The sequence below is a fragment of the Epargyreus clarus genome, unplaced genomic scaffold (genome assembly GCF_041222505.1).
Source record: "Epargyreus clarus isolate Ecla_fem2 unplaced genomic scaffold, WU_Ecla_fem_2.2 ptg000002l, whole genome shotgun sequence".
In the NCBI taxonomy this organism is placed as follows: Eukaryota; Metazoa; Arthropoda; class Insecta; order Lepidoptera; family Hesperiidae; genus Epargyreus; species Epargyreus clarus.
The window spans coordinates 10,339,366-10,358,256 of NW_027332210.1; the positions used below are offsets into that span (position 1 = coordinate 10,339,366).

Below are 18,891 nucleotides of genomic sequence, written 5' to 3' on the forward strand. Positions count from 1 at the left end.
AATAGATAAAATTTTATATCAGTAGAAGCGCTGTTTTATTGTGAACACGTTGATATAGGGTTGTCTGCAAAATGAAAATTAATTTTTCAAAAAATAATTAAAATTATCCTGTCCAGGATTTTTTTAGCAAACCCATTTTTAATGTATTACCCAATGTACTAATTTCGGTATAAAATGAGTTTCATTCTATTACGAGTATCAGCTCGGTCCAGTTCGACTTAGCTTCGAATCTTCTACTAATAGCATATAATAAGTAGTATGTATTGTGATAATCAATTTACTGATTAAGATTAATGTCAATAAATAAAATTTATTTCATTTTTAAATTTAAAAAATAAAGTAAATGAACATAACAAAACAATTGATAATTAAATATTTTTATAATATTTTTTGTAATAAAGTATTTCAAAAATTAACATTAATTTGAATAAATTCTTTTTAAACGTGTTATTACCACTGTAATGGTACAATATGTTATATTTTAAATTAAATATAAATTAATTATAAATTATATATTTATCAACGATAGACTCAAAATAATGAAGTGTGCAAGTTAAATTGTATAACGTATAAAAGAAGTAAATTAAAAGATTATCATTAATTTACTTCTTTCATAATTATACGATCTATATATTTAATGTGATATCCTGATTATACGCCGTATATATATCCAGGACCTGTTCTGCAAACAAGTGCAAACGAAACTAAAACTAAACCAACTCAGTGCTAACAAAACCTCATAAGTCCAGGGTTCAAATAAAATGCACCACTTTAGTAATAAGTAAGTAACACAATCGGTCAGCGGGCAAGTGCGGCGGTGAGGGCTACGGTGGCCAGTATTGTGGGCGCTGCGGGACTGCTTATAAACCCGCTGTTGCACTCGTCCGTGTCGCAGCAGAACGTGCGGGCACCCCACCATTCTGTTGACAAAACATACTCTTACAAATTGTCTGAAGTTTACAAAGAACCATAAGAAGAAGAGAAGAACCAAAGGAGACATGCTTTTCCGAGGCCTTCCAGTTTCTCAGGGGCAGCAGCGCATCTTTGACCGACCTCGAGTCATCCAATCCTATCTGGGATTGATTACAGACATCCATGGGCGGCAGTACCCACTTACCATCAGTTGGACTGCATACTCATCTGCTACTTTTGCATTAAAAAAAAAAAGGGAATTCTATTATTATTATTTGTTTCCGGGCATCACTGTTTTCCTGTAGTCTCGAGACTAGAATAGGTTTTCGTTACCCGTCAGGACTAAAAAAGAAGCATCTTGGGTTGCGGATACTAAGAAATTAAGCCGCCCAAACAGAGATCCCGGTAAGGACGTCGGGATTTGTAGCCGCATACCTTAATACACCCGAAGGTGTTTTGAATATGCTCGCCTAGTTAGATCTCAATAGGGAAATCGCGCTTGGAGGAATCCGGATAGGTTTCTATGGAGATTCCGGAGTCCTGTATATAGCGCTGAGGACGGCCAACGAGAGGGATTTTATTGGGTCATCATACATTTCTGTAGCGTGAAATAGGACCACGTTACGGTGGAAAGGTTTGGTTGTCGGCAGACTTACATATGAGGTGATATCTTAACCCTCAGGAATGAAAACGCACCTGTGATCACCTAGCTTAAGATAGAACTCCTGTAATATACTATGAAGTTAGTTTCAAATGTGTGGGCGGCGGTAACCACTTAACTATAGTCCCCTATATGCTTTTGCTAATTGCTACAGAAACAACAAAAAAAAAACCAACTGCTTAAAAATAATATAAAACTAAAAGAAAGTAGTAAATGTAGCTTAATATGTCAGTATGTCAGTATTTGGACAAATCCAACGTCACCTCATACCTATATTAAAAATCGATTGGGCCGTTGAATGTGCTAGCGAATGAGAAGTGAGTTATCACAGCTGATGTCCATGGACACATGTAACCACTTACCATCAGGTGAACTGCATCCTCGTCTGTTACTATTATATCATAAGGAATACGTATGTACATAACTACACACTAACATACATACATACATACATAAATACAAACAAAACAAACCCCGCAGTCGGACTAATAGTGCAAAACCTAGTTTACATTACTTAAGTTATAGTTAAGACCTATTTTATTTTAGAAATATCAAACCCCTGTCGTCACTAACACCCTCGGATCGCTAGGCAACCTAAATCAATGTTCTGTCGTTCGACCTAAATCCTTCTTAACATATAAATGTACGGGCGAATGGGTGAGATTTTCAGAAAATCCGTATCTCAAAATTATTTTGGTACGAAGCTTTGCGTACTCATTTTTGTATGAAGTGGTATGGACTAGGGATGTTACAGAGCACATTATTCGATGATACGATGAACTGAAACTATTAAAATCCTAAATAAAAATATCTCCGAAACCGAACACGATATAATAGTTTCAAATCAATTCGGATATGAGTCGAGCCTGAATGACAAACTATTACGAAAGATTTCCCTCAATCAATCTGACGCTTTTCAGTTGATGTACAAATAAAATCAAATCATTACCTATTTGTATCTTCTTCGCTATTACAATTCCTTAAAAACTTTTTTTTTTTTGTTTAATAGGGGGAAACCTTCAAAAGGTACCCGGTGTCGTGGTAGCGACGTAGGGTTATGTGGGATTCTTACCGCACTAAAACCCCCCCGGTGGCCGTCCTCGGCGCTGCGTAGAGGGCTCCGGGATCTCCAAAGGAACGCAACCGGAGCCCTCTTAGCGCGTTGACCCGTCGGGCTCCGCCCAGGTGAGCTTGGCGCTCGCCACACCGTCTGGTGCGTACGACGGTATGCGACCACACATACCGCCGTCCTTCCCGGGGCCGCTGGCTGGGCGGTTCGAGCTCCCACTCTTGCCACCCGCAACCCCGGAAGCCCCCTTTTAGTCGCCTCTTACGACAGGCAGGGGATACCTATACAATTCCTTAAAATCTAATATCCGAACATCCGAAACTATCGGATAATCCGATATACTTCCATATCCAGAACCAATATAATATTTTAATAAATACGTATTCGTATCTAGATCCGAAACTTCATCCTACATATCCCTAGTATGAACGTTTTCGGTTATATTTTGCGTTTGACATCGCCTGATAATCTTTTTTTTTGCTACTCCAATATTATAAAATAAAAATCTTCCAAAAACTAGAGCTGCATCAAGGATTTAAACCCGGAACCTCTAGCATGCTATTACTACGCTGATATTAGAATTATGATGTCTATTCATGAACTACCAATTTCTGCTATCAATTCTCTATCTATTGCAGCCCATTGTCCACCGTTATCGGCAAATTGCAGTCGCTATCACTGGCAACGGATATTGTGATTGTAATTGCTTTAGGACATGCAAGACGAGGCCGCGGTATTTGCCAATATGTTGGCGCACGGCAGTGTAGCACCCAAGTTAGTGATACAACTTTACTGATTGTTTATGATCGGAAAATTTGAATGCGACTCTCCAACACTATGGTTAAGCGATCAATGTTTTATATTTAAAAAAGTTAGTTAAATAAATAAAGAAACATAATTTTACGAAGTATTATATATATTGCACAACTTTATTAATACACACCCATGTAAATTATGAAACACGTTGTTTTATTCTAAATTAAGTTGCGAATCTATTTTTTAACTTAACCTAGTTGCTACCCTCACGGGGAAGCTGATGGGGTATGTTAGATTCACAAACTAATCTAACCTAAAGTTTACACGAATTAGATAGTAACGTCCACTACGCAATTAATTTAGGCATATTAATAATAAGGCACAACAATTAACACCTTCTATTAATAAAAACCAAAACAATAGAGTATGCGTACGTAACATAAAACTATTTGATAAACTAATTTTGCCTACAATTTTATTTCAAAACAAAATAGCACGGAATTAATATTTATCATTTTCATTTAACCTTATTCAAAACAGTTGAAATTAATTAATTTATGAAATAACCAATTTTCGTATCGGTTGCTGGAATCTATTGCAATTAATTTATATTGTAACCTCCTATCTATACTGCAGTGCTGATAATGTTAGCTCGAACACTGTAACTATAATTATGCTAATACATGCAAGCCTGTGGTTGAGGTATATTACATATCAATGTGCGGACGCACGGCAGTGATAAGACAAGTTCAATGAAAGTAATCCAAATAGATTACAATAACAATACCTTTTGAAATCATTTATTTAGAAGCACATTTTACGGTTAAAATTCATATAGCGGCACCTTTATCTCGTCTTTTTATCCCACTGCGGAGGGTAATGTTTTTCGAGGGCATGTATGTCTCATTCGTTGGAACGCTCTACAGGCCAAACGGATTGATGAATTTTAGTATATCAGGTGTCATTAGACTCTTCTAAATTGTGGTAATGACATGGATTATAATTTTAAGCATCCGTGTTTTTTTTTTTGTATTTGCAACGCTCTTGTAATCAGCGTTGAAGCGAGTGATAAAGCAGTCTTTCAACATAATCCTTAGGGGTAACATCCATAAGGGTCTCCAGATAAAACTGCAGGACAATTTTGAGCCGATTACCTAATAGAAAATGACTATGAATGTGAACAGTTATTATCACATAGACTGATTACATCACATTATCACATGACAAAAATATATAAAAATAATTATGGAAATCCTATTTTGATTATACAATCGTAGGGGCTAAATAAAATCCAGTAGCAACATCTTAAATCAACAACAACAAGAACGAACCTAATTGGGAGTCTACATTTTTAATTAGCACAGATCCTAAAGAATGACAGAAGAGTGGTACTTTTGACCGCGCTTGCTAACAATGCTATTTATCATCTGTCGGATTTGCCACTAAACCTAATTGGGGTGCCATCAGCGAACCAATAATTAGGTCTATCTCTAAAGGGAATTTCTGTTGAGCTTCTGTTAAACATTATGTCACGACCAAAAAAAAATCAAAAAGTTTAATAGAAATTATGTTTTTTTAAAAGGCTAGATTGGCAAATCAAATCAAATGACATCATTTTTTTATTCCAAATAGGTTTTTTTTTTAATATATATAGGAGTAACATACGAACATGCAGTCCACCTGATGGTAAGTGGCTACTGTCACCCATGGACATCTGTAATCAATCCCAGATAGGATTAGATCAGGTAGGCATCTACCTGAGGTCGGCCACAGATACGCCGCTACCCCTGAGGACTACGCTGGAACGCCTCGGAAAAGTCTGTCTCCCTTGCCACACCCTTCAAACTGGAACACAGCAGCGCCTAGCACCACTGTTATTAGGTAGAAATAGGTGTGGCGGTGGTGCCGCCGGAGTTGAACCACAGAGGGTTCTACCACTTTCAGAAGGTCTATTTTTAAAGGGAATTTCTGATGAGCTATTCTGTAAAATAGATAGATAGAAATTATGTTTTTTCAAAGGCCAAACTGACAGATCAAATCAAATCAAATCAAATAGGTTCTTTACAGATCACTTTTTGAATGTCATTACATCCACCACCACTTCACAAGGTGTTTCGTTATGAAGAAGAAAACTGTGAAAGAAACTTTATGACATAACGGTAAGTGATTACTACCACGGTAGCTGTCCTATAAACATTTGTAATCACCTTCGTAAAGAACAAGGGTTTTACATGAAGCCTCCTGCGGGCTGTCATGGTCGAATCATACGTAATTCAACCGGAATCCATGCCCTTCCACCAAATCAGAACTGCTTTACTCTAACAATATGCGTATCCACCACTGTCGAATAATGTTGTTTCTACAGTAATCCTTTTTTATATTAGCAATACTTTAATATTTTATATATAACCTTAAGTCAAATTGATGAAAATTAATGATTAATCATTAATTAAACACTGAACAGAGTAACCAATAAGTTTGTGCCTATGTGGTTTTTTTTTGGACAACATTTCTAAATAACTTATTTTGTTTAAAAAAATATAGGTATACGAGTATTTCAAAACGAGAAATAATCATAAATTCTTTCAAACATTGCATCCCCGAGAGCATTATTTTAATAACAGTATTGGTCCTACAGAATATAATTAGCAGGATTTTCATAACTAATTTTTGTCAATTGTCCCCTTGACACCGCCAGGGTTGAACTACAGCCGTTATGACCTAAATAATACAGTTTTTAATTTGGTTAATAGCAAAAGTTTCTTCTCGCTAATAGAAACATATTATTAATATAGGTACTGAGTTATAAAAACGCGGGCTTATGCGGTCCATTTAATTTGACTTTTTAACACGATTTCATTAGCTTGGGTTGTACGTTTGTATGTATGTATGTACGTAACAGTAACGGAATCTTTGAGCCCGATTTTTATCCACTTTGAACGTTCAGTTTAATTCAAAATTTTAAAGAATTATCAGAAACCGATGACAATACACGATTTTAATAATTTTGTACCATTGTCCTTATCCTAAGGATTAACGATTTTCGAGGCAAGAGAAAGCGTCTTATGGAGCGTACAGGCAAAGTTACTAGATTGATTTTTAGCTATGAAAAATAATAATGTTATTTCCCTATAACTCAAATGTACTGAAACATATCTATAATGCCATCTTTTAGAATGATTTTTAGGATTCCGTACTCAAAGGATAAAACGAAACCCTCCGCTGTCTGTTCGTGAGTCACAGGGTTTTATCTCTTAAACCGTAATAGATAGACACTTGATTTTTTTACAGACGATGCATAATGATGGAAAAAGTGTGGGGTGCTTTTCGAAAATTGATAAGTGGAGCACTCCACGTTCTTTTCACAATTATACAATTTACTGTTCCTTAATTGATTCCTAGATTGAAAATTATTTCCCACTTTTTAGTTGATTTTATCATAAAAGCGTGTTTTTTAGTTTATTGAACTATATTTATTAACTTATACACAATATTATAGTGGACGATTTTCTACTTGAATTAAACGCAAATATATTAAAAACAAATTTCAAACAATATTTTGTTTTCTTGCCTTAATTTTATTAAAATACATCCAATACTGAAATAACAGGCAGAAATAAGTGTGGCGGTGGTGCCGCCAGAGTAGAACCGCAAAGGGTTCTACCTCCTCACCTTCAAACTTCATTCTACTCCTATATTCAATTTTATTTTTAATATTATTTTTATCTTACCTCTCTCGATTCAGAATACTTTCAGAACTCTTGACCTTACAGAGGAAAAGGAGAACCTGATTTTATTATAACATAGAATTACCGTGCAGTCCAGACTACATATATTTGTAAAATTATTTTTAAAAATATATTTATTATTAATGTAGGATATGTTATTTCTCGTTTTATTACCGTTTAATTATGATCTAATTTTGACCACTGCGAGCAACTTTGTACTCTTTTATTCGCTTATAGCCTGTAGTGAAGCCTGACAAAGACTAAGAAGTTGTGAATCGGGGTCTAAACCACTCGTAGGGTCTCGTTCGGTAATGAGACTGTTACTTTCCGCACTTCTACTTAATGAGACCTGAATACGGCACGTTTTCTCTTTTTGCTTCTAAACGCTTCGTATTTATGTACTCTTCTTAAAATATAACCGAATGTAGTGATTTTATGTGTGATGTAGTGTAGAGTAGTATGTGATGTAGTGTTATATTACATATATGTGTTGACTGAATGTAGTGAATTTTTTGAGTTGGCTTGGATGGTGAAATCCGAAACTACATATATGGATTAGCGCAAAATGGTGAAAGGAGTTAACGGGACCGATTTTGATTAAAATCTACTAAAAACTGCATTTTTTTTTTAATTTCTTTCCTTAGCCGGGATTCAAACGAGTTCATTTTGAAAAACGTAGCTCGTATTATTCCACCATCGGATAGGTTTGCTTGTGTGTTGCCTTTTTATCATGGATACATTGACGTCAATTTGTTTATTTTGGGTAGGAAGGGTTAAACTCTCAAAACTATCCCCTTAGCTACAGCTACGACTGAAAATGTTAGTTTAAAGTTTAAATACAATGTCTTTTCTCTTATTATTTTTTGGAATGACACTTCTGGTTTTTCGGCGCTCTTTTTGTTCGTTATTGGCATGAATATTAAAAGAAAACATTTTTATAAAATATTTCAGAGAAACCGAGATTTGATAACACTATAGTTTAGTTAAGTTTTTTTTTTATAAAACAAGTATTAAAATAACTCACAATAGTATTTCAAGTTGGGTATGTAATTACGCAGATACAGATCAATTTATATTTGACAGTAGATATATAAGACAAATGGACATTGGACATCTGTAATTAACCCAAGATACGGTTGGATGCTTATCTGACATCGGTATTAGATGGTTCCCATGAGACCTAACTCGAAATGCCTAGTGTACTTACAACTACATACCACACCCCGCAAACCAGAACACAGCAGTGTTTTACACTGATATTTTAAAACGGATTGGCGTGATTGAGGTGATACTGCAGTAGAACCACTTAGAATTAAAGTTTTGTTTTTTACATTTATGCCTAACGATAAGGCAGACTGGCTACCTGGTGGAAAGCAGTCACCGTCGCCTATGGACATTTGCAATTCGCCAATGCATCGCCGGTTTTGAAGGAGAACTCTTTTTGCACCCCTCTTGAAGAGCCCCATGTCATAGCATGCATGAGGTTCACTTATACGAAGTTGTAACGCCTTAGACCACTGAGGTAGGAAACTATCTGTGGCCTACCTCAAGTAAACCTTTATCCACTATTACAGATTGGTAACAATTGTCCACGGGCGATAGTGACAGCCTACCATCGGATGGACCGCGTTTGCTACTTTAGAATTAAATCAAAATGTTCCTGGCACCTACCTGTCTTTCTTCTAACACTTTAAATTGACAACTCCTAAAATAAAATCTTATAAAAAGTACACAAGTATGTCACGTAAAACTCCAAACGTATAAAACACCGACCTTTAGCTCGTCGACATTTCCGACATTTCTGCTCCAAAGGGCCATAAAAGTACAATTTGTGGGGCGAAAAAACACTACCCTCTGCGACCGACCGTCCCTACCGTTTTATGGTAATCGAATGCGGAACAGGTTTGTACGACATGTTGAATGAAGGTTATGACTTCTAAAATTAGGAAGTGATGGCTTAGTGGTTTGGATTTGGGTCTCTGAATCTGGGAGTCCAAGGTTTGAATCCCTGGCACGTCTATATTTTCAATTATTTGCGTATTAGCATTTTTTATCACTAGCTTTAATAGTGACGGAAAATATGGACACGAAACCTGCATGCCTGAGTGTTTTTGAATTGTGATGAAAAAACAATGTTTTGTAAACAAACAAGTGGTGTAAAGTCCATCAATTTACATTTGACCATGATCGTTAATTATCACTTAGAGATAGAGAGTGGAGTTAGTGCAAATTAATCTACATAGTAAATCTTTACCGAATACTCACCCTTAAATAGTATAAGGCAAAACTTTAATCTTACCCCAATGAATGTGTCGAGAATAGGGTAAACAGAAAATTTGTGTTAAGTCTATCAATGTACATTAAGCCTTCATTGAGGACTTATCACCTTAAATCTTTTTACTCGGAATAGTTCCGTGCCCCGCAATGTAATGGGTTGACGCATTGAAACAATTTGTTAACTAACCCTAACTTACCCTTCCGTTTTATGGTAATCGAATACGGAAAACCGGTTTGTATGATATGTTGAATGAAGGTTATGACTTGTAGCATTAGGAAGTGATAGCCTCGTGGTGGCCTTGATCGAGAGGTCGGTAGTTACAATTCCAGGCACACTCCTCCGATTTTGTAGTCATGTGCGTATATGAAATTAATTATTACATGCTTAAACGGTGAAGAAAAACATCGTAAGATATATTTTCAAAAGTATGTGAGGTCTACCAATTCGTAGTTGGCCAGCGCGGTGGACTATGGCCTAATCCTTCTCATTTTCAGAGAAGACTCGTGCCCAGCAGTGGGACAGTAATGGGTTGATGATGATGATGACAACATTACGAAGTTATAGTATTTTTTTGTTTACGAGGTGGAACCCATCAAAAGGTACCTTATGCCGTGGGAGCGACACGGGGTTCATTGGGATTCTTACCGCACTAAAACCCCCCCGGTGGCCGTCCTCGGCGCTACGTAGAGGACTCCGGGATTTCTAAAGGATCGAACCGGAATTCTTGTAGCGCGTTGCCCCGTCGGGCTCCGCCCCGGTGAGCATAACGCTCGCCACTCCGTCTGGTGTGCACGACGGTATGCGACCACACTTGCCACCCGCAACTCCGGAAGCCCCTTTAAGTTGCCTCATACGACAGGCGGGGGATACGTAGCGCTATTCTGGTCCCGGAACTACAGGGACAACGTAGTTATAGCCTAGTGGTTTGGAATTGAGCCTCTCAATCTGGGACACCCAGGTTCGAGTCTCTGGCACTTACGTCTGAGTTTAGTTATTAAAATAAATGATCACTAACTTTTACGGTGATAGAAAAGATCGATAGGAAGTGTTTTATGTTTATGGAAAGTGTTTTATGGAAAACAAACTCTGTGAACTCCATCAATTTGCACTTGAACATCGTTTTGGACTATGAACTTAACTTCTTACAGTAAGAGTAGGTCTTTATCCAGCAGTGTAATAGGTTGACGGAGACATACTCTAACGAGGTATTCTAGCTTAATCCTCAGCATTAGTTGCGCCTGCTGCTGCGGCTACCTGTGGCTGGCCTCAGGAAGGAATCTAATCTAATCCTATCTGGGGAATATCTAATCCTATCTGCGGTTGATTACAGACGACCATGAGTGGCAGTAGCCACTTACCATCAGGTGGACTGCATGCTCGTCTGTTACTCCTATATAATATAAAAAAGCCTTCAGGCCCATGTGTTTGGACATACCATACATTTCTCATACTTATATTCCTTCGAGACCGGAATACTGGGCAAGGCACTAAAGTAGACGAGACCGTACTCTGAGAGTTTCGACACGCGCTCACGTACGATCAAACCGTGATACGACGAATCTCGGCGGAATCTCAATTCTCGACCTACCTTCGATTTGTTCTTTTTCAAAATAGGTAGCCAATTATTATTGAACAAGTCTTGTCTAAATAATATGTATTTATTTTTAGTCTCTTATTTTCAACCATTAGAGTTAAATGTGGATAACTTACAAATTAAAAAAATAAACTAAACTATAACAAAAATAACTAAACTTTATAAGAAATAGCAAAGAAGTGTGGAGTCCACCTTACGGAATTGGCAACTGCCACCCATGGACACCTATAATCAACCTCAGATAGGATTGGACTCCTATCATAGATCAGCCACAGCACTGTTACTGCCAAAATCTAGGTGCGTTTAACCCTTACCATACCCTACAAACCTGAAAGCAGTATTACGGCACAAATATGTATGACATCTGAAGTCGAACCACGAAATGTTCTACCACCTTCTTTATCACTACAATTATATCACACAAACACACACGCACACGCACACGCACACGCACACGCACACGCACACGCACACGCACACGCACACACACACACATTCACACACACACACACACACACGCATGCACTCGCACATATACACACAAACACATTTAATTTTGCTTAAATTTCTGTTCCTATCTGGGGAACATATATATATACACAAACACATTTAATTTTGCTTAAATTTCTGTTTATGTAAGTGATATATTACACGAAAATGGGAGAAGACTCTGGTTCTTGAAACACAGTTTCGACTAACTCAGGCTTCGAGAACCAGAGGCTTCAAACTTCTGAAATATACTTACAATTTTATGTCAATAAAGTTATTATTATTATTATATTGTTTTAATACATTACTCTTGTAAATCTAATCTTGTAAAATCCTTGGAGGCTGCAACACAACCGCAAGCTGACGGGATGTCACATGATATTCGACACGCACCCCACGTACGAGGCCGTGATAAGAGAAATCTCCGGGGAATCGCAATTCTCGCCCCATTCATTGGTAAGGTTAAAGTTTCGCCTTATGCTAGTTAAGGGTGAATATTTCCTAATTGTTTACTGTATTGATTTATTTACCACCACTTTTTGGACAAATTTTGACCAATGTTCTGCTGAGTTCTTGTATTTTGTTTTTTGTATCTGAAGGGTATGGAAATTGAAAGAAATTCACACGAGGATTGCTTCTTAGAATAAGGCAAAAATGCAAGCAAAACCAACTGTACCAGAGTTTTTCGAAAATACTTTGTTCCTTCGAGAATAATTAAAAAAGCTCATAATAGGTATGTTTGAAAAACGTCATGTTGATTCTAAAAGGCTAGCAATTTCCCAGCATATGGACGCCTGTAATCAACTCCACAATTGTAAAAAGCTCTGTAATACACGCTATCGTATCCAGATTTTTGCTCGCGATGCAAACTTATAAATTGTGCTTTTGTCAGGAGGGGAAACTTATCCATTCTTTTTATTATTATTAGAAAATACAAATTCAGTAAGGTATCTGTTTTCGTGAATCAAATTAATATTATAAATGCAAACGTGCATATATTTTATATACTTTATATTTTACAAAGAGTTTAAGAGTTTCAATTCAGAGTAAAAATCGTGGGGTGCATGATATTTGAAATGTCACAAACTTTCTATTGGCAATTATCTATGAGAGAATAGTTATGAACCCACGCCTTTTTACTCTGAATTAAAACTCTTTACTCTTAAAGTCTGTCATTAAAAATATTTTCTAGTTTTTAGTTCGATTACCAATAAAAGTGTGTTTTTTTAGTTTTTTAAAGCTATAATTTATTTTTCATTTTTTAGTCTGTGACAAAGTCATAAAGAAATGAATAAATAATAATAAGGATAATGAGAAACTGTTATCAAATTATTGCATCGTCATCGGTCCTTGATACGTGTGCTAAGTTTCAAATTAATCAGAGTTGTGGAAAATGGTGAAAATTATGCTCAAAGATTCCGTTACATACATACATATATACATAGATACAACCCAAGCTAATAAAAGTTAAAAATATAAAAAAACATGAATACATTTTTTATTCTTGTATGAATAAATTAAACACATTTCCAAGTAAGTTCTCATATCACAAAATTTTGTGGAAATTTAAACTTCTGCTGTCGCACCAACTTCCGACAGATAAGGGCAAAGCGCCCGCATAAACCTGTCTTGATTGTCGAGCATATGTTGAACATGATCTAATCAAATTTATATAATAAAGTAACATTTTTTCTTTATAATAATTGATTCTTTAAAATATTTATAACATTGAAGAGAAGATTGAGAAGAAACGAGTACGTAGTCCACCTGATGGTAAGAGGCTACTGTGGCCACGAATAGCTGTAATCTACAAAATAAGATAAATAGGACTCTATTTAAGGTCAGTCACAGATACATTGTCTCAGTTGAGAAATAAGTTTCAATGTCTTGGATAAGTATGTCTTCGTTATTACATTTTAAACAAAGCAGCTTTGAACATTGCTGTTCTCAAAGCATAAAGGGTTCTACCCCCTCCTAGAGAAAAAAGAACTTAATCATAAGGAACAGCGCATTATCGGTAGCCTACCTGGTGATTATTATAGATCTACATGTCTATGCTACTATTCAAACCCAAATCTATTACTTTGAAGATACATAAAAACAGCTTCGGTATTTTTGAGCAGTAGTCAATAGATTGACGTGAGAATTTCACACCACGTTGCATTTCTATATACGTTTTTATTTACTTTTTAGTTTTAAGTTCTGAATGAACCACAGTGCGACCAGGTTTAGTTCGGACAACGTAAATAAAATAAAATAAATGTACAGTACTTAGCATACTCACCTGATGGAGTAATCTGACTTCAATCTGTAATTTCAAATTCCAAAATAGAATTGGACTTCTATTTTAGATTGGTCATAGATATGTCGTTGTCCCAAAGGACTCAGTTGGGACACTCGTGTAAATCTACATTCGACAACCCGCGTGGCGTAGCGGTTACCGGTCTAACGCGCAAGGGGTTCCAGGTTCGATCCCCGGCCCGACAGACATCTGAGTGATACATTTGAAGATCCTTTCTGGGTCTGGGTTCTAGGTTCGATCTCCGGCCAGGTAGACATCTGAGTGATAAATTTGAAGATACTTTCTGGGTCTGGGTGTTTGTGTATTCGTCTTTGTGTATGTCCATGGCACCCATGAAACAGGGAATCATAGTGTGGGGTTGTGAGTGTAGGAAGAGTATTTTTTCTCACTACAGTTAATGCAGCTGGTATAAGGCCAACATAGAAGCTTTAAAACCGCAGCTTAACCAGGATTTCTTCTCTCCTAATAAAAACCTTCAAAGGAAACCTTAAACAAAACGAATCCAAGGAAATTCCTTTTCAAAAGACTCACAACAAAATCTAAAAGGTTATAAAGTTCTTAAGAATTTCTTTTAAGACTTCTGAAATAAAACTTATGCATCCAGAGCAAAATAAATGTATTGTACAAGATTGCAGTAGCAAACGAGCATGGCAATTGCTCACTGCCGGCCAAAATAAAGAAACAAACAGACAGACAGACAAATATAAATATTTTTTTATAAGTACCGTATACAGAGATTATAATATTTTTTATAATATAGGAGTAGGAGACGAGCATACAGTCCACCTGATGGTAAGTGGCTACTGCCGCCCATGGATATCCGTAATCAACCCCAGATAAAACCTGAGGTCGGCAACAGATGCGCCGCTACCGCTGAGGATTAAGCTGGAACGCCTCGGATAAATATGTGTCCCTTACCACAACATTAAAACCAAGACACAGCAGCGCTTAACACTGCTGTTATGAGGTAGAAATAGGTGTGGCGGTGGTGCCGCCGGAGTCGAACCACAAAGGGTTCTACCACTTTGCTTGAGGTTTGTTAAGGCTTAAGGCCGTCTATTGCATACGATTAACCTATATAATTGTGTATTATTATTATCTATTGAAGTGTGCAATAAAGAATATTCTATCTATCTTGTATTCACTTTCATGACTATATATCTTGTAAAACGCTGTTCTTTTGAAATTATAAATACTTCAATTTTACTTGTATAGAAATAAAACAAACCAATCCTTATCTTTGTCACCCCACCTGTCGCAATGCGCAAGTAGATTAGAAAATCGACTTTTGGATGTTACAGTAGAAAGTGTTTTAACGAGTATGTTTGGAGATACGCCTCAAAACCTCCTCAATTCATTACCGGGCGTCAAAGTGGGAGGTAAAAAAACAGCTGTATGTCTACCACAGAATAGCGAACGAATAGAAATGACAGCGCTTACAAAGTGTCATGAAAAGTATCACTTATATCAACTTCGAACCGCCTTAGGGGAAAACATCTGTAGCCGATCCTAGATAATACTCCAATTCTACATAAAACACTACTGTTGCTTAAACACACTACTGTCATAAATAAAACAATGAAATTTCGTATTGAATTAATTATCAGCATTTTCTTTTCTTCATTCATCATTTTGTATTGAAAATCAGTATGAATTTGAATAGATTCGATCACAATTATCAGTTTCACTATCATAGTAATCGGTTGAATTGGTTTTTATAGAGATTTCATATTATAATTACATAAGACAGTTATACCAATACGCACTTGGCCAGCGCGGTGGACTATTGCCTAATCTTTCTCATTCTGAGAGGAGACCCGAGGAGACAATAATGGGTAGATTATGATGATGATGATGATAGTTATAAAAAGGAACTTGAACTAGTTTTGAAAATGATAATAATTTCGACGAGGAAGTAAGACATTTAATTATATAGAGAGGATAGCAGAGTATACAGAGTACACACTGAAACAGATCTCGTGAGATTTAACGCAATTCCTATTTAGCATTAACTCTGTGGCAGGCACTGAAGCGTTAACCTTAATCCGTGTAATGGTCTAGTATATGAAGCTTGTACGACGAGCTTTTGAAGCATTTGAAGCATTGAAAGTTGAAGCCAATTAGCAGGTGGAATTTTTAGGCCAAATTGTATGAAGTAACGCTGATGTGTAATTTTGGAAGTCTGAATTTGGATGGAACTGATTTTCCATTCATTCGATATTCCAAACGTGTTCCAAATTTACTTTTGAAGTTGGCTCGATTTTGTTCGATTTGGCCGAAATCTGATGAATTTTTGATGTTGCCTACATTCATATTGGGTTTAGTTTTTGCATATAGCATGTTACCTTTTATTTGAAAAAGTTATATCTAGTGCTTTTACAATTTTAATGAAATTTATAAATTCTGAGTTTTTTGTTCCATAGACTTCTCATATTTTTTGGTCTTGGGTAGACCTAAGTCGAAACACGAGATGATCTTTTTGGTGATGGATAGAAAACTTCAAAAAAGGTGCAAAAAGAGCTCTCCGTCAAAGCCAATGCATTGGCGACTCCAATGGTGTTGCAAATGGTCATAGGCGACGTTGACTACGTTCCATCAGGTAGCACGACTGCTTTATCGTTAGGCTTAAATATAAAAAAAAAACTTTTAATAGTACTATAGTGACATAGGTTATGTGGGATTAAGCGTTAAAGTTACAATCTGCTAAAATGAGTTTCTTTTTTTTTATAATATAAGAATAGCAGACGAGCATGCAGTCCATCTGATGTGGCTACTGCCGCCCATGGACATCTGTAATCAACCCCAGATAGGATTAGATATTCCTACCTGAGGTCGGCCACAGATGCGCCGCTACCCCTGAGGACTAAGCTGGAACGCCTCGGAAAAGTCTGTCTCCCTTACCACACCCTTCAAACCGGAACACAGCAGCGCCTAACACTGCTGTTATTCGGTAGAAATAGGTGTGGCGGTGGTGCCGTTTCACTAACAGACCTCCTTTCACATCTTACCGACCCCAATTTTTTTTTCACTCCCATACACCCCTTGCAAGTCGTTGTCAATGCCTACGAGTTACCGCACTACTTTAGATATCAATGTTATAAATAAAGCTACAGCTAAGCTTAAGCTTTAGTCGAATATGTGAACTGTAGCACGTAGACCGAACAATTATCCTTTTAATTGTCGGTCAGTGGGCAGCACTGTTCCGGACATGTTTCCAATTTGCAGCGGAAAGCTGACGAATCAGAAAAATAAATGAGGAAACTTGCGATTTATGTAAGTTTTGCTGACGTGGAAGTTTAGTATTTAGTTAACGTTAGCTCTATTTTTGTCCTAATGACACGTGTGTCTTAGAAGACTTAGAATGGGAGCTATGTATTTGTCATCATAAAGTAATCCTTACTAATATTATAAATCCGAAAGTAACTCTGTCTGTCCGTCTGTCTGACTGAGACCCGAGAAAGGACATAGGGTAGTTTTATTCCGGAAATCCCACGGGAACTAGGGATGGCGATCTAAGATTGATTAATAGGAGAATCGATCTATTGGACCAAAAAGTCGATTATTTTAATCGATATTAGTAAGGATTGAATCGTAAACTATACATTTGATCAAGTGATGATCTTTAGCAAAGTTGTTGTCCATGAACCCACGAAGATTTCAGGGTTGGTACTACTAATTTTCGCCAGATGGCGCCACTGTCATTCCAATGAATATACAAATTTTCAGTTTTATGTATGTTAGTATGTCATATTATTTTCTCTTAAACGCGTGCGAAGCCGCGGGCAAAAACTAGTAAATAAATATGAGTTCTCATTAGCATCAACCTATTTGTCCTATTTCTTTACAGGGATCTACTTTTACAAGGAGAAGAGCAAGGCCATCGTCCCCCACGCGATCAAAATGTGTATTTGATAGACTTTACATATATTTTTGAGATATTTTAACAAGTTGACTAACTTTGTTTTCTTAAATAAAAGCTATTATTAATCTCAAATATATACATAACCGTTTCGATTGGAGTTCCGGAAACTCATTGTGAGAGAGCAAGCCGTAAACTTCTGGGCTATTAAGTTTTTACCGAGCTACAGAGTATATTCGAGCTATATTCGAGTGAAAACTATATTTTTTCATTTACTTTACATATTTTTATGTTTTTAAATAATAAATTATGTTGTGAATGAGACCTTAACTGTTACGAATATACGGCTAAACTAAGGCAAAGCCTATGTAACATTTTTTTCCGCCTACGGAACCCTTAGTTACACGTACTACGCGAATTTCCAAGCTTATAGAATTTAATTAAAATTAATGGGATATTTAAACCGACTTGTGACTGAGATTAAAGGCGATAAACCTGTCTCCTTTAAGGTAGCAAAATATACATAAAAAATTCGAACGCGAAAATTTACGACGAAGTAATTTGGGCTCGTAAAATGACGGCAATCATTGTCCGGAAATCTTCAGTGTCGTGAAAATTTATAAGTTTTTTCCTTTACGCATAATATAACGGACGTGCGTAAAATTTTACTTTACGATTTTCATTTTTTATTAAAGAACAAGATGTAGATTAAAGGCTGACGCGCAGTGAAAGGTAAATTTATGGAGAATTACATTAAATTAGATATAATACTAATTAACAAGTTAAATACGAGTATATGGTACTATATAGTGGGCAATTAACTTATGCCAACATTTGAAAGTCTAGATTTAAAGAAATAAACATCAAAGTAGGTACAGAATTCCATTTTAACCTATAATAGAGTACAGAGTAGAATAGAGTAGGCACTGTTCCTATCCGATGCAAACAATTTGGCGTGTATGGGATATTTGCATTTTGAAGAAATGAGAAGAAGACATTTTGTGCCTTTATTTTGGATCTCATTTTCTTAATTAGATCTAATAATCCGTTTTTGGAGGTACCTTGGAACATAATCGTTTTCTAATTGACGCTAGTTGGATCTATTCTGTATCCTGTGAATCCAACGTCTACCATTAGAGGTTCAAGTAGTCGGGGAAGACCTTTACAACTTTTGCCCATAAGGGATCAGTGTTCACTACTTGGAAATGTTCCCAAATGACCCCAAATACTTCGAGCGGCTTGG

General features: G+C 36.5%; 1 protein-coding gene across 1 annotated transcript in view; it reads right to left on the reverse strand.

Annotated features, from left to right (window-relative positions):
- Nucleotides 1–536: 536 nt before the first annotated feature.
- Nucleotides 537–18,891, reverse strand: part of LOC140747553 (uncharacterized) — an 84,043-nt gene continuing 65,688 nt past the window's right edge. Inside the window, exon 4 of the mRNA XM_073080068.1 lies at nucleotides 537–920. Within this exon, the coding sequence (XP_072936169.1) occupies nucleotides 799–920 (122 nt within the window). The 3' untranslated portion in view covers nucleotides 537–798. The remainder of the gene's footprint in view (nucleotides 921–18,891) is intronic.